This window comes from Echiichthys vipera (genome assembly GCF_963691815.1).
Source record: "Echiichthys vipera genome assembly, chromosome: X".
NCBI lineage: Eukaryota > Metazoa > Chordata > Actinopteri > Perciformes > Trachinidae > Echiichthys > Echiichthys vipera.
The window spans coordinates 17,689,697-17,709,423 of NC_139825.1; the positions used below are offsets into that span (position 1 = coordinate 17,689,697).

General features: G+C 43.0%; 1 protein-coding gene across 1 annotated transcript in view; it reads left to right on the top strand.

Moving 5' to 3' along the window:
- Positions 1 to 5,136, top strand: part of rtf2 (replication termination factor 2) — a 34,480-nt gene extending 29,344 nt beyond the window's left edge. Inside the window, exons 8-9 of the mRNA XM_083939326.1 lie at positions 3,927 to 3,998; positions 4,322 to 5,136. Coding sequence (XP_083795452.1) covers positions 3,927 to 3,998; positions 4,322 to 4,518 — 269 coding nt within the window. The 3' untranslated portion in view covers positions 4,519 to 5,136. The remainder of the gene's footprint in view (positions 1 to 3,926; positions 3,999 to 4,321) is intronic.
- The last annotated feature ends 14,591 nt before the right edge of the window (positions 5,137 to 19,727 follow it).

The window sequence follows — 19,727 nt, forward strand, 5'->3', positions numbered from 1 at the left end:
GGGGAATTACAGGTTCAAAATGCAATTAAAGCTGCAAGCAGTGATGAACGGGCCCTCGCACCTGGTTCATGTCGGGGAGGTGGTGGGTCGCCGGCACTCGTGGCATTGTGCTTTAGATATTGAGAATTTCATGTAAATGTGATTCATTTTGTAATCGTTGTGTAAGCATCAAAGGCGTAGGATCAGGGGGTGGGGGCTGTGATGCATATGTGCATGTGTGTCTATGGATGTGTGTGTGATATCAGCCTTTAGAGTCTCCTCGACCAGCTACCCAGCCAGTGTCTCAGTCTGCAGAGTGTCAGCGCAATCACACAGCAAGTTGTCACGGAGACGTCCTTGATTGGGTCCCACTTAGAGTCAACAATCAACAGGTGCCTGTGACAGGAAGGGAGGGAAGAAGCAATGAGCGCGTCACACAGCAGCATTCTCCTGGATTAGTTTTTCCAGTAACGACCTTGGCCAGGACAGTTACCGAGATAGGGTCCGGAATGCAGATTAGATTGTGATTGTTTTGGATAGGGCGAGCTGTCGCGTTATGGTAGACACGACTTTACTCTGAATGTCTGTCCTGGGACCTCGTTTATAAAACTGCGTAGGATTCACTTCAAAGTTGTCGTACAGACAAAACATAGGACATGGTCGGACCGTTGCAGAAATAAAAAAGCGATGAATGAAAGCATTAATTCTCACTCGGTGCTCTTATAGCAACATGAGTGCAGTCAACAGCACCGATAACATTTGAGAAACCGTACATTGCTGCAACTTGCGCCTTTTTGTTTCCCTGTTCTCAGAGATCCAAATGAACCATGAGAACAGTACACGGCAGTCGGGGGCGGCTTATAGACAGCTCGTCCTCATTTTTCAGTTAATCAGCGAGTGTGCGTCATTACGCATTGTGATGGCATGACCTTCTACCTAAAAACCTACAGGTGTGGAAATTAATCTAATCTAATTTTAACAAACGAACATATTAAAAGCAAAAATAAAACAAACTAAAGGCATTAAAATAAAGACTGTATTAAGCACTGTGATATACACCCTCATTAAAACTGCGCTACTATCTACCAGACGGAGGCATCGATAACAGCATCAGTGTGGAAACATTTGTTCTGTTAACTGTATTAATTATGAGAATAAACTCTAAAACATGCAAGTATTTAATAATTTAAACGTCTAATTTAATAATCACAGAACATATTTATGAGTTAAGAGGGTTTTTTTGAAAGATATCTTCATTTGAATGTACAATTCTACATCTTATTGCTGTTTTTTTCGCACTTCAGAGAAAAACATTAAAACAGCTGTTTGTGTATTTTTGTAAGAATGGCTTTTGTGAATTCTTCATATGATTGAGGGGGATTATTTTGATTTGTTTCACACAGTTTCTCATGTTTCATCCTTCTGCCATTGGTGTCGCTGTTTCTCATTTCTCCTGTTTCTTTGTGTACGGCTTGGTCAGAGTTTGTGTGGAGGACCGCACATTTTCCCGTCAAGTTTTGTTCCAAAGGTGGCTTAGAAAGTGCTGTGCACCCTCTTCTGTGCGTATGCCACCTTTATAAATGAGGCCCCTGGTCTCAATTCGATAATCCCACAGACACTCCCTTCACTTTTGCCCAGCAGCTGCAACGCAACACACAGTAATACTGAGGAGCCGCAGTGTTTATTCATGGGCAAACTGATAAATTCACCGTCTGCCATTATTTTGACCCTGTTGCTGGACGAGTTAAAATTGGTGGACCAGTCAGAACTGGTGCAGACACATGCTTCAGTGTCAGATAAACACTGATGCCCGCAAGGTTGATGCTGACGTGAAATGTGGGATTTGCTTTGTGAAAAGTCTCATCTGCTCTTTTCCGGTTACTGTTTTCTTTCTTTAATTTTTTCATGATGTTAGTAGAGGCACTCTTTGTTTCATTCGCTATAAAGCAACAGAGTTTCTGTGATCCCATGACTAATGTCACCATTACAATATTTCATTAGTTTTTTTGTGTATTATTTCAGGCTAAACTAGTTAGCTTATATTTCATAGGCTCACTGTCTATATATTAATTCACCCTGACATTTTCAGGCTAATTGGTCATCATTTGTTATCTCATATAATCTGTTTTTTAAAACAACACTATGTGTCATGTTGCGACAGAATAATTAATGGAATAGTTTTGGATTAGTCATAGAGTTTGTGTGTTTTCTAAATGTAATGTGTATTACTCCTGCCCCAGTATTTATTTGCTTTTCTAAGTCTTGTGAATAAGCAAAGCCATGCAAATCCTGTCAATAGTGATATTGGAACAGGTACAGTGGTTTGGGTCTGGCCATGTGTTTATTTATGTTGACCTCCAGTATTCTGTGTCCTCGGATAGCATTGGTGTGGTTTCCTGTTTAGTTCTCCAGAACAGCACAGGGTTCCTACCTCAAAGTGAACAGGGTGTTGGCTGCATGTTTTTTTTTAAATAACCAAGGTATTCCAACAAAAATCTTTATTTTGTGGAAAAAACAAAATAGAAAAAGTAGAGAACAGTAATTATTGTTTCAGAACAGAAGAATTAAACAATGTTTTTTAGGGCTATACCAGTGTTTCCCATACATAGACCAATGTGTGTTGCTGCGCCACAGAATCAACACTGAGCGCCACAGATTGATTACAGGTTGTTTTTTTTAAACGCAAGAGAGTGAGAGGCGCATCTCACTGCGTACTGCTGAAATATAGTTAAATGACGACTGAGACAGTGAGATTCTTTCTACAGCTGCATTTCTAGTTGTGATGAAATGACAAAAATAAACTTTCTGATGCACGCACACCAGCGGACAGAGAGCGTGCCCCCCCCCCCCCCCCCCCCCAAAAAAAAGGTGTAAACCTAGGGGAAACACTGTGCTATCTATCATCGCCTGTTGTCAGTCTGTACAGGGGAGAGGTCTCCATACAGCCCTGCACCACAAATTGCTACCTGGTCTGTGGGAAACACTGCTATAGGATTCAAAAATGAATAGTAAGTGTAGAGGCCCTTGCTTTGAATGACTTCAGCACATCTGTGCCCACAGGACATCACTAGTATCGCACACTGCTCTGGTTTGATCTTGGTCCATTCTTCTTGCAGTCTCTTCCACAATTCAGCAACTGTAGTGGGTTTCTTAGCCATTACTTTGTTGCCAAGGATTTTCCAGAGATTCTCTGTTCTCTAATTTCACTCACTGTTTTTTTTTTTTTTAAAGATTATTTTTTTGGCAGTTTTCAAGCCTTTATTTGATAAGACAGACAGGAAATTGGGTGATAGAGGGGGAGCAATGCAGCAAAGGGCGCAGGTCCGAGTCTGACCCGCGGCGGCTGCCTCTGCGACCTTCAGCCTCTTTATATAGGGCAACTGCTCTAATCACTCAGCCACCGGCCGCCTCACTTTTTCCCCCCCACAAAAATAAAGGTTTTTGTTGAAGTGCCTTGGCTAGTACAGCAGTGGTATAGCCACAGCGAATATTCTATCAAATTGTTAACAATAAAAAAATAACAATATTTCATAAATAATTATGTACATTGGTCTCTAATTTGATATCCAGTGTATATTTCACTCAAAATTAAGTTTAATTAAAACAAGAAAAAAAGCCCAGGCGCAACTTTTCTGTTCCTGCTGGTGTATTTTATATTGTAAAGCTAGAATTTATTATCCGATTAAATATAAGAAAACAGACAAGTACAACAAACTATTATCTCCATGCGGATACACAGGTTCTGTTGATTAAAGACTCATGTATCCTCAAGCAAAGTTTATCATGAATTAAACTTTTAATAAAACCTTTTGTAATTCATTATCAAGCTTTTGTTTATTTTATTTACTATATATACATATATTTTTTGAAATCCTATGTAGGTTATACTTGAACAAAACATTGAATGAAGTCGTCTTAATCAAATGGACTCCTGTCTCTTCCTGCAGATGACACCCAATCTCCTCCAGTGGATGTAACCGGGAACTCGCTACAAAATGGTGATGAAAGCAGCCAGTTAGGTATCTAACCCCACACTTTTCTTTGATAAATACAAAAGAACAAAGCTTAAATGTAGATTTAACCTTGTTAAATTTGAAAATGGAATTGGTGCTGCGCAAAGTATGTCAGTTGAAGATGTGTGTGAAACATAAAAAATACACTTTTTTATTAAAGCCCTTCAAAGTCTTCAATTTCTTCACTTCATGTCTGGACAGTTTAGATGTGAGCTGCAACTTGACTGGTTGGCGGAAGCGAACAATCACAATGGAGTAATTGTAATTTTTTCTTTGCTCTTGTCTTGATCCTGTGTTTTTTCCCCATTATTTGCCACATTACCATCTAGATGAGGCCGGAGCTTCCGGATCCTCCAGCTCCTCTAAAGGCGCCAAGTCTTCTACATCCACCGCCACCAAAAGGTCCGTCCAAGAAATGACAGCGAAGTCGGAGGTCTTCAAATCCCTGTTCACCACCCACAGCTCTGCCAAGCGCACTAAAGATCAGACATCCAACTGGGTCACCCACACCCCATATCACTTCTAGTAACTATCACTCAGAGCAAAGATAACCATTTTTAGATTGCTCCATAAATTGTGACCCATTACTGATAAATATAGTTCTAAAAAGTTTTTAACCAACAGTTTGAGGACCAGGCACTCAGTATGTGTCTTTACCATGGTTTTTACTGACTCACAGTATTTCACTGTGAATATGGTGAATGGGGCTCCAAAAAAAATTAATTTAACAGATAAACAAACAAAACCACACCACAGCAGGAGAGTATCTCTAAAATAAAAGACCAACACACTTTTCCCCTCCCCTCATCTCCCTTTACATATCTCTGCATCTCTCTTACTCTCTCAACAGTCCTGAGCTCTCTCATTGGCTGTCTCTCCCTCCCTCTAGCCTATCCACCATCATTCTTTCTTAGCATGTCTTCCTGTCATCCCAAGTCCCCTTTCCCCCTCCGCTTCTAATAATAGGCCCCCATTAAATTCAAGCTTTCTCTTCATTTCAACTATTTCACTGTAGACAAAATATTTCATCTATACCTTAAAAAAACAAGCCATAGTTATTATACATGGTGGAATCTTTGTACAGTTGACCTGATTTAAATTTTATTATTGCTGTTGTAAAATGAAAATAAAACAATGAAAGTAAGGTTGTTTTCATTTATTTTGACTGCTACTGTAGTTACACACCATAACTATTTTTAACTTGGTTTGAGACATGTTTTGCTGTCATTTCTAGTCATTAGACATAGTCTGTCAATCTTTCGTAATAAAATTAGATTAAATTTATTTGGCTGCTTTCATGTGGTGTTCTGCTAGCTTGATGAACTCTTTCTCTGAGCTAAGAATAGTACTGATGTGACTGACTGTTTTGTCCAGTTATAAGTCAGATCCTATGTATTTCAAGGGAAACGGAGATAAAATTAGCAAAAAGTTTTATTTATTTTGCCCCACAATATAAATAAACTGATTATAATTTGTATTTTGTTTGTAACCGTTGTATAATCACATTATACACTGGCCTTTACAGTCATTATTGGCTTAAGACCCTCTTGTGTAATATTGCTTAATTAAATCACTATTTAAATGGCATGTAGTACAATAGTTTCACTCATCTCATCTTCAACCACTTATCCAGGGTCAGGTCGGGGGGGCAGCAGCTCTAGCAGGGGACCCCAAACTTCCCTTTCCCGGGCCACATTAACCAGCTGTAACTGGGGGATCCCGAGGCATTCCCAGGCCAGTGTGGAGATATAATCTCTCCACCTAGTCCTGGGTCTTCCCCGAGGCCTCCTCCCGGCTGGACATGCCTGGAACACCTCCCTAGGGAGGCGCCCAGGGGGCATCCTTACTAGATGCCCGAACCACCTCAACTGGCTCCTTTCAACGCGGCTCTACTCCGAGTTCCTCACACATGGCTGAACTTCTCAGCCTATCTCTAAGGGAGACTCCAGCCCCCCTCCTGAGAAAACCCATTTCGGCCGCTTGTACCCGCGACCTCGTTCTCAAACTGCAACCCCTCCACACCACGACTATGCCTTGATATCCTGTCCATGAAATTTTAGAAACAGGATTGGTGACAAAGCGCACCCCTGGCGGTTCCCCTTTTCCTCTCCTGAGGTGTCGAATGGTTTTCCAGAAGCACCTCGGTGCTTCTCCCACACCCGCTGCTTTGCCTCTGACACAGCAGATACAATAGTTTAGGCAAAAGTAAATGTCCAACTTTCAGAACAGGCAATTACCTCTGCCTAGAAACTTTTAAGTGTCACTGAGTGTTTTTTCAAACCTTTTCAACACGAGTAGCTGTAAACATCTGATAACAGAGGAGCTGGCTTGCTAAGCCAAGATTAGCTGAAGCATATATTGTTTACACCTAGATGCAAACAACGTTTGTTAAAGACGAGAAAAATAAAAATACTGCTATTGGAATGAAGTCACAACTACACTGATATGGTGTAAAGTAAAAAGATGACACTAATACAGTGAAAGAGTACTGAAGTCAGAGTGAGAACATGACTTTTGATTACACTGCCTGGATTACCCCCATCATCTTCATCACTCCCATCGTCACCAACACCATCATCATGTCTTTTGGTTGCAGTCTTCTTTCTTCTCTCAGCAGGGGTCTTCTGGTGGACCTCCCCCATCAGTGAAGTGAATATATGTTGAATATCCAATATAAGACCAGCTGCACCGCGGTGCATCATAGCCACCGCCTTTCTCCTCTGTGTTTCCTCTTTGGTTCAGTCACACCGGGAATGTGCCGCCACATCGCTGCGCTCTAAAACTTTTAAAGGACGCTGCATTGCTTCTGAGGGGAACTATTTTCTACAGCAGTGACGCTGGGGGAGCTACTTCAGTGCGACACACTACAAATCACCGCTTTAGCGCTACCGTTAGCTACCGTCGTAATTTATCATTTTATAGCTAGTACAATGTTTTGCTATATCAGCATAATTTACGGCACAAGCACGACCATCGGGACAAACATTTACCCGCCCCGTGGCATGTAGCCCCCCAAAATTAAATCGCCAGGGGAATATTTTAGTCGCATTTGGCGAGTGGCGACCGCTAATTTATAGCCCTGTTAGCGCTGGTCTGAAGTAGGTAGGTCAGAGCTGTGTGTCTGTTATAGGTTTAATGATATATGCACACAGTATATCATGCTTCAAAATTACTGCCATTCCTGCTTTCTGTGTAATGTAAATATTCAAGCTAACGGTCCTCAGGTCCAAGTGAAGAAGAGAACACACCTGTATTTAATAGGCAATTGATGATAAAACATAAAAGCGTTTTGTCCTAATTTGCCTAAATGAGTCATCATCTGATATTAGAACTTTTCAGAAAGATACACTGGCCAATTCTCCAATGTTATTGCCTGCGTTGTTGGTGATGTTATCATAGACATAAAGAGTAGACGCCTCATCGAACGTTGGGCCTATTGGCGCTGACGAGCGGTGGGGCCGCCATCTTGGCCCGGTCGCCCGCTCCACTCAGTGTAAGGACAGGACACGGTTCAGCGTATTTTAATATTCACAGTGGGATTAACAGTAATAGAATATTATGATATATGATATATGTGATGTATGATAGGTGTTTTGCAAACACTATAAATATAAACAACAATAGAAATCATTTATAGAGTATTAATAGGCTATATTTCATACATGAATACATAAATCTCTCTCTCACTCACTCTCTCTCTCTTTCTCTCTCTCTCTCTCACACACACACACACACACACACACACACACAAACACACGCACGCACACACACACACACTCAGAGAAAATTAAAATACATATAAATCAAGAGTATCAATACAATTAGGTCAGAGAGAGAGAGATGACATTTTGGACACATCTAAATACAAGTCAAACAGACACAGTTCCATTTAAAGCACTAAAAAAACAAAACAAGAGCCGAACCCTATATGTTAATAAATATTCAGAAATGATCCATGCTCTGCCAGTCGAATAGTAGTGGTAGTGGAGAGGAGAGGGAGGGTCCACATTTGAGCGAGTGTGTGTGGTATAAAAATATATATAACATTTTGTTAAATCGATCATTTTCACACTGTTTTGTTATTGCACAGTTACCAATTAGAGTGTAGCTCTAAATATGTATCTACCTGCCACAGCCTGAGGGACTCACTATTACATCCAAAAATGCATGGATTTATGTATAATTGTTTAAAATTGTACTGTACCGTACTGATTATGAATTGTAATATTGTAATATTAGATTAGAGCAGGAATACGCTGCACAGTGCTCTGGCATCTTGTTCCTTCTGCTGCTCAACTCAGAGGCTCAACGAGTCACTCATAGAACTGATCTGGGAGAAGGACCGGTCCAAGATGGCGGCCGCATTTCTCGCGGCCCAACGTTCGATGCGGCATCTACTCTTTATATGTCTATGGATGTTATTGAGACCATAACGTGGGGTTTCACACCTGATCTGGGGCTGTCGGTGATGGGAACTGCGACTTCTATACTGGAATCATCAAGTTTAAAGACACTGTAACATGACAACATTCTTTATATTTACCTATTGACATAGAAGCGAATCTATTATGCCCATGCACATGACTTGCTCATTTATTTGCCATATCATAATATAATATAGGAGACAAGCAAAGAAAGTAATTCAAAACATTTACTTTATAATAATGAATGAATTAATTAAGAATAGTTCTTCACCATGTGTTTATTCCCTTATGCAATCTGAGTTAGCATCCCAACCAAGGCCCATCAAGTAGTTAATATCCTAATGTTGAAAACTCAGTATTTAGCCTTTTCCTCCTGTCACACATTAATGAAATAGTAGCCTTTTACAACAAAGTGGGTTGATAGCATTTTTTGTTACAGAGAGCAACCAAACATGCAAATAAAATCAAATTAACATTACTTTCCTTGGCTTTTGCATATCTTGTTTCACACTAGTGGTAAATCCGTAAAATGTCCAATCTTCTGTTAAATCTCTCCATGTGGAATTGAAAGAGAGGAAAGGGTATCCATGATTGCACCGGCTTGAAAAAATTAGCTCTGCATGCAGAAATCTGATTGGCTCATTTGCTGATGGGCCATTAATTTGTTGGGGGGATGGAAGCCTGTTTGAGCACTGCAAGTAGGGCTTGACATTAACACCCCGCAAAATGTGGGTGAATTTTAGCTGTGGCAGGAAACAGAGTTGCCACTTTGGCTGGTTGAATATAATTGTAGTCTTCCGAGGGTCATCTGAATTAATAAACTGTTGGCAAAGTGATACAATGACTACAACTCCCTTGAGCACTCGTGACGGACGACACTTCCGTGTAGGATGGACAAAAAAAAAAAAAAGTTAAATTGAGAAACACAGCTACAACTAGAGAAGTAGATCCAGACGTGATTAGCAACTATCGATATGTGGTAGAAAAAGAAAATAGCCTTCAATGACAAGTGGAAGGCAGGTAGAGAGAAGCTAACGTATGATGCCATTAGGAAAACAAAGTACTGCACAGATTGTATTTTCTTACGGCTGGGAAAAGCAAAAGGGTTTTTGTTTGGCTGGTGATCAAACAAGTTAGTGTCAAGCCCTGAGTGCAAGTACAAGTATGTAAACACTTTCCCTGATCTAAGTTTGGAGGGCAAAAATTGGAAAACAATGTCACAGATCCACACATCCAATCTTGAAATACAGAAGAGGCTGAAATTATCACGAAACATCTGAAAATGAATATTGACAATAATGATAATAATAAAAATGTTCAAGAAAAGGGAAATTCACACTAAAGACACCATCTCATCTAAATTCTCTTTCTCCCTCTGTATTCACTCCCTGCTCCCTTTGCTCTGTGACTCCTTACTTGTCCCTTCTGCCAAAGTATGATTTAGTAAAATTACTATCACCTTCTTTATTTCATCTTTTTGTTTGAGTTTGCATCATTTTAGATTTAAGTTGTAGAAATTACTGTGTCTGGTGCTATATGTTTTGACTATGTCAAGAGCCCTCTATAACAGTTGGTCCCATGGCCAGGAGCGTACCTATGTTCCCCGGGTCCTATGTTCCCCGGATCCGATGTTCCCCGCTTTTCACAGAAGGGGTCCTATGTTAATATTTTTTCCTCAATCAATGCCAAATTCCACGGCAAATAGGCCTATGTAGACCCTAATCCTACCCCCCTAACCCTAACAAAATGCTGAAATAAATTCAGGAAGGCAGAGGCTTATGTGACTGTGAACATAGGACCCGGGGAACATAGGGATGACCCCTCCATGACCTTGGTTATGTTTCAATCGTTTCAATTGATGGCGGAAGTCACGGTGGTGATGAGTAGGAGGAAAAGAGTGAGGAGGAGGAGGACAGTTAGGAGGAACCAGCAAAGAGTGATACAGTTAAAGATACACGTGCAGGGCTGGATAGAACTAGGCTCTGCTGCAGATTGTGATCGTAAAGTCTAGCGACACTACTGTTGATGTAAACCCATACAGTCTATAGACACTACTGTTGATGTAAACCCATACAGTCTATAGACACTACTGTTGATATACTGTAAACCATACAGTCTATAAGCACTGCTGTTAGTGTAAACCCATGCTGTTTATAGATACTACTGTTGATATAAAACCATGCAGTCTATAGACACTGCTGTTGATATAAAACCATACTGTCTTTAGACACTATTGTTGATGTAAGACCATACCTTCTATAGACACTACTGATGATATGAAACCATACAATCTATAGTAACTAATGTTGATGTAAGACCATACTGTCTATAGACACTGCTGTTGATGTCAAACCATACTATCTATAAACACAACTGTTGATATACTGTAAAACCATACAGTCTATAGGCCCTACTGTTTATGTAAAACCATAGCGTCTATAGACAAAACTGTTGACATAAAATCATACAGTCTATAGACACTACTGTTGATGTAAAACCATACTGTCTATAGACATTACTGTTGCTGTAAAACCATAGAGTCTATAAACATTACTGTTGCTGTGAATCCATACAGTCTATAGACGCTTTTTTATGTAAGAACATAGAGCCTACAGACACCTGTTAATATACTGTAAAACCATCCAGTCTATAGACACTACTGTTCCTGTAAAACCATACTGTTTATAGATACTACTGTTGATATACTGTAAAACCATACAGTCTATAGGCACGACTGTTAATGTAAACCCATACTGTCTATAGACGCTACTTTTGATGTAAAACCATACAGTCTATAGACACTATTTTTTATGTAAGACCATACAGTCTATATAGGCACTATTGTTGATATACTGTAAAACCATACAGTCTATAGACACTGTTTTTGATGTAAGACCATACAGTCTATAGACACCACTGTTGATGTAAAACCAAAACAGTCTATAGACACTGCTGTTGATGTAAAGCCATACTGTCTATAGACCCTATTTTTGATGTAAAACCTTATAGTCTATAGACACTATTTTTGATGTAAGACCATACAGTCTATAGACACTACTGCTGATATAAAACTATACAGTCTATAGACCCTACTGTTTATGTAAAACCATACAGTCTTTAGACACTACTGTTGATAAAAAAAAACATGCTGGTTATAGACACTATTGTTGATGTAAAACCGTACAGTGCATAAACACTACTGTTGATGTAAAACCATACTGTCTATAGACACTACTGTTCCAGTAAAACCATACTGTCTATAGTAATTCAACTTCTTCCCCGGAGTTGTTTGTGCTTTGTCATCTCGCAGGTCTCTGCTGATCGTGGTGGTGCCTACTGCCGCGGTCCTGTGGATCTCTGCTGATGGTGGTAGTGCCTGCTGCCTTGGTCCTGTGTATCAGGTCCCTGCTGATGGTGGTGGTGCCTGCTGCCGTGGTCCTGTGTGCTGGTCTCTGCTGATGCTGGTGGTGCCTTCTGCCCTGGTCCTGCGCGCACGTCTCGGCTGATGGTGGTGGTGCCTGTTGCCGTGGTCCTGTGGTCCTGTGTGCAGGTCTCTGCCGATGGTGTCGGTGCCTGCTGCCGTGGTCCTGTGTGTAGGTCTCTGCTGATCGTGGTGGTGCCTGCTGCCGTGGTCCTGTGTGCTGGTCCTTGCTGATGTTGGTGGTGCCTGCTGCCCTGGTCCTGTGTGCAGGTCTCTGCTGATCATGGTGGTGCCTGCTGCCGTGGTCCTGCATGACGCTTCCTGCTACTTCAATAACTATTAGTCATTTATTCTGTCACTAGTCTTATAAATTATAAAATTTGTAGCCATAAAAACACCATCAGTGACTGCCATAACATGTGGGTCATGTTCACATTACTATAGATATTGTTATAGTTACTGTCACTCGCTGGCTGCTTGCATCTCTGGAAGTGTGTCAGTCTCTCTGTCTTTTGTCTATCTTTGTGTTTCTCTCTTTCTCTTTCCTTTTCTTCCTCCCCAACCAGTCAAGACAGATGGCCGTCCTCCACAGAGCTGGGTCTGTCCGACGTTCCTGGCTGTTAAAGGGAAGGTTTTCGTTGCCACCGTACTCTATGGGGGAATTGTTGGGTCTATGCCTACTCTGTAAAGTGTCCTGAGAAAACCTTTGTTATGATTTGGCACTATAAATAAAATTGAAGTGAATTGAAATTGTATGGGGGCTACACGGTGGGGTAGTGGTTAGCACTGTCGCCTCACAGCAAGAAGGTTACAGGTCCCGGCCTGGGCCTTTCTTGAAGGCCAATGAATGTAAAGGAAAGCGCACTGCAGAGTGTTGAGATCAACCTGCAGTTGCCTCCCCGGGTTCGTTGATCGGAGGATGGAAGAAGAGATCTTGAGACAATGGCTTGAGATCACACCAATATCTTTATTGGAGCACTTTGCAAAGCGGAGACAAGTTCTGATACAACACCAACCAGGTCATACATCAGACGAGTCTGTTGTGGTCTAAGAGTAGCGGCTTTATATACCCTTGTGGGCTGAAGGTAACACCCCCAAGGTAAAAAAGGTGGCAACAGATGTTAATCTGCCTAGCAACATCTTATAACACTAAATGCTGAGAGAAGGAATTTAGTGCATGTCCCTATATGGCTATCTAGAGAGACAGATGTGTCTGTGTTTGCAACACACAAACTTCTTAGTTAAGGAATATGTGTGTGTGTGCCTAAAATGAGGAAATGAGCATTTCCTCTGTTTGTTAGAATCTTTCCAAGGTGATGGGTGAGAGGTCACGAGATCTCTATCTTCCTCTCTTTTCTGTGAGGCTCTGTGATTCAAGTTTATTATCTGCTCAACCAGCAAGGACTAGTCTCATTCCAGGGGTTTATGTACCATGACCCCACTGTGTACCAACTTCAGTTTAGCCATTTCAAAAGCCACATGAAGAGAGCAGCTCATTTCTCTTACTTCCACAATTCCCCCTTTTGAGCTCTCAAAAGAGCTCAACATCAAGCGTTCGCAATTGCAGACAATCATTGATAGTAAACATGAATATAGCTCGGCCGTATGCTATAGTTCGGCCGTACATGGGTTTTAAGAAAAAGCGTTGGAATCACATCTGTAGTGGGTCTAGACATCGACCAGTCTAATATCCCGTACATAGTCACCATCCTTATTCTCCTGGTTTTCCTGTTCTTCAGCTAACAGTAGAGGCATGGTCATCATGACAGGAGCTTTACCTTCAATGGTGGTGGTGATTAGCCTAACCATCAAAGATCTGATACATGGTACACAACAGCATCCACAAGTTACTAGTATAGCCAGGAAAACAGCGATAGACAGAAACAATGACAGAATCAATGTCTTCCATTTTCCAAATACTCTGGTGAACCATTCATCCAAGGGGTTATCTAATCCAGAATGAACGTGCATAGTTTTAGAGAGGGTTCGCAATCCTTCTAAGGCCTTGGTCACTGAACCGTCCGGCGCTGTATTGTTGGGAATGAACGTGCAACACATGTTCCCAAACATTGCACACACACCCCCTTTTTCGGCTAAAACCATGTCCAAGGCCATCCTATTTTGAACTGCCATAAGTGAAGTCGGGGCTAATTGAGCCGAAAGACCTTCGACTGCGTCCCTGGTTAAATTGGTTAGTCGCAGGACATTGTAATGCACATAATTGATGCGATCGACATTTTTGTTAGGCGTGATCGGGAACACAGCACTGATAAGGGGGATGTTTTCGAAACCTGCTGCTACTTGATCCACTAATTTGTATCGGTTGGGGACCCCGCGTGGTACTCCAACTGCATCAATATACGTAGGATTGTTTAATGACGTATCAAATGAACCGGTGTGTCGTTTCTCGAGCACATGACGTCGTTGACGTTGTGTGAGTGCCTGTCTAGCGGTTTCGGTGGCAGACAGATGTCTCAAATGGTCGCCTATCAAAAGGAGAGGTGTTCTCAGTCTTACCATCGCGCATTTCCCAATGCTATGTGGGAGAAGACGGACATAGAGTCGGTTAGTGCCGCAATAGTAATACAATCCTGCCCGAGCCCACGTGCCAATTTCACTTCCGTTTCTGATTTCTTTGCACCAGGAGGAGTCTATGGACCCATAGTCGCGTTTATCAGGCATTTTGCTGTGAGTTAGATTACATCTTGGGGTATAGTCAGACCATTCATAACATATGTACGTACCATTGTTCTTATTGGGCGTAAATGGACCTACTGTGGTTTTGTTAGATATCGGGGGAAACAGATGTCCCAGAGTGGAACAGCTGGTATCAATGCCGTTAGTCAAGCTCATCATGCAATTATAGCCTACTGTGTCATTTGGAAAGAGTGGCGCTGGGACTGTTACTAAACTGGGGCGAGCAGATGCACATGCTACACAGTCCCCTTCACTCTGTTCTCGCGCTACCTGAGCTACCCAGGATACCCACAAGTTTTCTTCAGAGTACCCGGTAGCCATCCGTACTACATCTGCCGGTTTCAATAGAGAGTAGTCTATGACCTTAAAGGTAGATCCCAGATCCGGTTTAGTCGCCGGGGCTGGAGTGGACACAGTGGCTAATGCGGTGAGGTTTTGAGGACGAGCCGGGTGTAAGTTTAGTTTTATTAGGCCCATAGGGTCCTTTCCTGTGATATCTAACCCTAATAAGAAATAGAAGGAGTTTTCGGTATAGTTCCAACAATGTCCACTTGGGCGGTTAGGATACGGATTGGCTGTTAATTGTAGGACACTCATTGTTAATGGGTTTGTTTGTGCACTAAAATCCCTCTGTATACGAAAGTACCCTGCCGTTTTTATCTTTCCTTCCGAGGTCGTCGTTTGCGGGTTAAAGTCTCGATTGGTGGCCTGCCAGACATGGTTCCAGCTAGGACACCAAACCTGGCTCCCTGGCCACCCCAGCTGGCAGAGATATACATCATACCCTCTATACGAAGTTGGCTTGCCTCCACAAGGAATTACGCTACATAGGTCAAATTGGAATGCCGAGGTTGAATTTAGGGTGTAATCTAACTCAATTCCCCCATATTTCTGTATACACTTATCCTTTTTTTGCGTTCCTCGTTTCTCACGAGAGAACGGGCTAAGGGGTGTCACTGCCTGACTCTGTTCATGCTGACCCTCGCATACCCAAAAAATCAGGGGTACAATTATACATGTTAGAGCACCACACGATAATAACACCCCTCTATTACCAAATAGTAGCATGATTTAGCACTAAAACCTAGTGGTGCCTGTGAGTATTAGTTTTAGCAAACCTAAAGCAAAGTAAATAGCAAATATTACAGATAGAAAAACGAAAAAGTTCAGTTGACTCGTTGTCATGGAGATGGTGGGTCTGGCGACGTCGTCTTCTTCGGGTGTTGGTTTTAACGAGCTCAGGTATACTACCTTCCCTCCAGTGCCACCAGGGGATTATTCTGCCCCTTGTTGGTCGGTGGTCTTTTCTTCTGTACCAGCCGGTACAGTGCACGATGCTTTCAGGTCCTGATGCACCTCACTCAAGGAGCGTTGTGGTTCTGCTGCTGCCGCACACTGGCTCCAGTGGTACCAAGTGTCGCCTTTCCCCTTCAGTCGGACGGCGTGGGATGTTCGCTCCACCACCTGGTATGGACCTGTCCAGCGAGGTTCGGACCACTTCCGCTTGATGACCTTCAGCACCACCCAGTCTGTCTCCGGCGTTGCCTGGGCCTCCGCGTTGCCGAGTCGATCGGTCACCTGTTTGGCGAATGCTGAAACGAGACTTTGCAATTCACGGAAATACTCTCTGTTGGTTAGTGATTGGTCATCATTTTTTATACCAGGCAGCCTAGACTTTGGCCCTGGCAGAGCCCTTCCCGTTTGCAACTCAAAAGGCGTGAAACCTGTGCTCTGATTCACAGAGCTCCTAACAGACATCAAGGCTAATGGTAGGGCGTCAACCCAATTCATTTTGGTCTGTGCACAGATTTGGCCAATTTGTTTTTTATAGTCTGATTCATTCTTTCTACTTTCCCTTGTGACTGGGGATGGTAAACTGTACCAAACTTGTGTTTCAAACCCAGCATTGATTCAACCTTCTGCAAATCCTGATTCTTGAAATGTGTTCCGTTATCTGACCTGATTTTCTCCGGGAACCCATGTCTCGGGATGTACTGATTTATCAAAAACTTAATTACCGTCTTACTGTCTTCCTTCTTCGCAGGCCATGCCTCTGGCCATCCTGTATATGCATCCACACACATCAACATATACCTATACCCTCTTACCATGGTAACCATATCTGTATAATCGATTATGATTTCTCTTCCGACTCTGGGTTCTAGAGGATATCTTCCAGGATGTGGTTTCACCGTGGGTCTGGCATTGTACTGTGTACATATTTTGCATGTGGTCACATAGTGTTTGGCCATGTCTTTCAGATAAGGATGCCACCAATGTTCCAGATTTCTCATCATCTGAGCCACACCCACGTGTCCCACACCGTGTGCTTCAGCTAAAGCGGTCTGTCTACCGTCCGGTGGCAAAACGAGACGCCCATCCGGGCCTCTCCACAAACCATCCGTTTGTGTTGCCCCTCTAGCTTTCCACATGGTTTTCTCCTGTGGCGACGCTGCTGTTTGTCCATTTTTGAGTGCACTCAGATCAGATAGCTCTTCTGCCTCTGAACACACTACTATTGCTTGTGTTACGTATCCTGCCGCCTTCTTTGCGGCTTGATCAGCTGCGGCATTGCCTTGTCTTACTCGTGTGTTGACTTTGTCATGTCCTTTGCATTTTATTACTGCTACCTCATTTGGGAGTAATAATGCATTTGCCAGTTCTCTCATTTCAGTTTCATGTTTGATGGGTTTTTTGTTGGTCGTCAGAAAGCCTGTCCTTAACCATTGTTTTAATTCTACATGGACCGCGCCCGTTGCATACGCGGAGTCTGAATAAATGTTTACTCTCTGTCCTTCACCTATTTTTAGGGCCGCTATAATGGCCAGCACCTCCGCTCTTTGGGCTGATTGCTGTCCCTGTATTTGTTCCGCGCTTCGTGTGACGAACTGTCCTTGTAGATCCTCTACCACCGCGAAGGCAGCTTTTAACCCTTCCTTCTCATCTCTAAAGCAACATCCGTCTGTGTACAAGTCTCTGGCACCATCAATTGCTTGTGCCTGCAAGTCAGGTCGCACTTTTTCATCCCTATATATTATGTCCACGCATGTGTGAGGTTCTCCTGTTCCCATTTGATCGGCCATATTTATTCCTTCATGTGTGAATGTTAGATTCGGGGCTTCGAGTATATGACTCAGTCTTCGTTGTCGTAACGCCGTTAATGTGAATGCTTGTGAGTTGACATATGCTACCACACTGTGTGACGTCAAAATGTGTAATTGATGGCCCATGACGACATGGGCCGTTTTCTGAATGATTTTAGCCAAACCTGCTGCGTGTCGAGTGCAGTCATGATGTCGTTTTTCCATTTCGTCTAACATGACGCTTACATACATTAATACTATCCTATCTCCCCCTTTTCTCTGGAACAAAATGCCGTTGGCACAGGCATTTGTGACAGAGACATCGAGACAGAACGGTAACGAGTAGTCTGGAATGGCCAATTCAGCGGCGGACGAAAGTGCCTGTTTAAGATTGATAAAAGCTTCTTCCGCCTCCTGGGTCCAGTCAAGAGACGCTGAGAGATTCCGCATACCCTGTTCTTTCACGAGGTTGCGCAATGGAGTCGTCAGTCCAACATAGTCAGCAATATATGACCTACTATAGCCTGTGAGTCCTAAAAACGACAGCATGTCTTTTACCATCATGGGTTTTGAATGATGCAAAATGGTGGATTTATGCTGTGGAGAGAGGCTAGTCCCCTTCTGAGAAATTACCCTTCCCAAAAAAGAAACCTGCTTTCGACAGACTTGCAGTTTGTTTTTGCTGACTTTGAATCCCCCTTTTGCCAAATGAATCAGAACGAGTTGCGTCGCTTGTAGGCACAACGTGGCCGTTGGTGCAGCAAGTAGCAGGTCGTCTACGTACTGAACCAAAGTCACTTGGACGGGTAAGGGACAGTCGACTAACAGTTCCTTGAGGGTCTGATTAAACAGTCCAGGGGAGAGGGCGAAACCTTGTGGTAGGCGGGTGTATCTAAGTCGTTGTCCTTGGAAGGTAAATGAAAAAATGTCCCGTAACTCATTGGCCAAAGGTAAACAGAAGAACGCATTAGCCAAATCAATACAGGTGAACCACTGTTGTTCCGGAGCCAAATTCGTGAGCGCAACATATGGGTTAGGAACTGGTACTGTGGGAGTAAGAAGGATGTCATTAATCGCCCTCAGATCATGTGCCATGCGATATTTACCTGTCCCTTTCTTTTCAACCGGCAAAATGGGCGTGTTCCATTCGGAATGTGATTGCTCCAGGACCCCTGTGTGGAGAAGGCCCAGGATTGTGTCAGCTATCCCCTCCTCAGCTTGAGGCTTATGCGGATACTGCCTGATCCAGATAGGATTGTCGTCCTGTATCTGGAAAGTGACCGGCGAGCATTGTACCATGCCGACGTCCGTCGGGCCATTTGCCCATAAACTAGCAGGAAGTCCGGCAAGTATGTTGGTGGCCTCTGGGTGATCTGTCTGCTCGCGACCATGATGTCTGGACAACTGTGCATGTTCTAAGATTACCCGATCAGTTCCTGAAACTAAAATACGATAAGTGTTAGTCGTATTCGAATATTGGACTTGTGACAGCCTTTGTGTCTACCCAATCCGTTTGCTGTATTGCCCTTTTAACAATGCTCCCAAGTTCCTTGGCCTGATGTTGAGGATGCAGCGCCAGAGAAACGTGTGGCGACGCCTCGTCATCCATCATGTACCAGGAAGTCTGTTCAGGTGTTAAGTTAACCGCAGCAGCCACACCCTCTGGTGCAACATAAATGTATTGTGTGTCAATTTCCCAAGTCTGCCCTTCAAGGCAGCTTTGATATTTATCCTGATACCAATCAGTTTGTGCTCTATCATAGAACAGTGTGACATGTGGTGGATCCGGAGGAGAGACGTAGGGCTCGATCTGAGCTATCCAGGGTTTCCAGAGAGAGTAAGCCGAAAGAACGCTACCCTTCCCCGGCGTTTGTGGTTGTATAGTTCCCCAGTATATGTCGACACATTGTTCGGTTACAGGTTGCAGCAGATATTGTCCAGCTGAGGCTGGGCCGTTCGAGCATGGCAGTCGAGTACCGTCCGGTAGAGTGACAACCAGTCCATCAGCACAACACAGGATGGATGCTCCCATTTTAATGAGCATATCCCTCCCCAGGAGATTCATAGGGACCATGGGAGAATGCACAAAGGGATGCACAAAAGTCTGTGG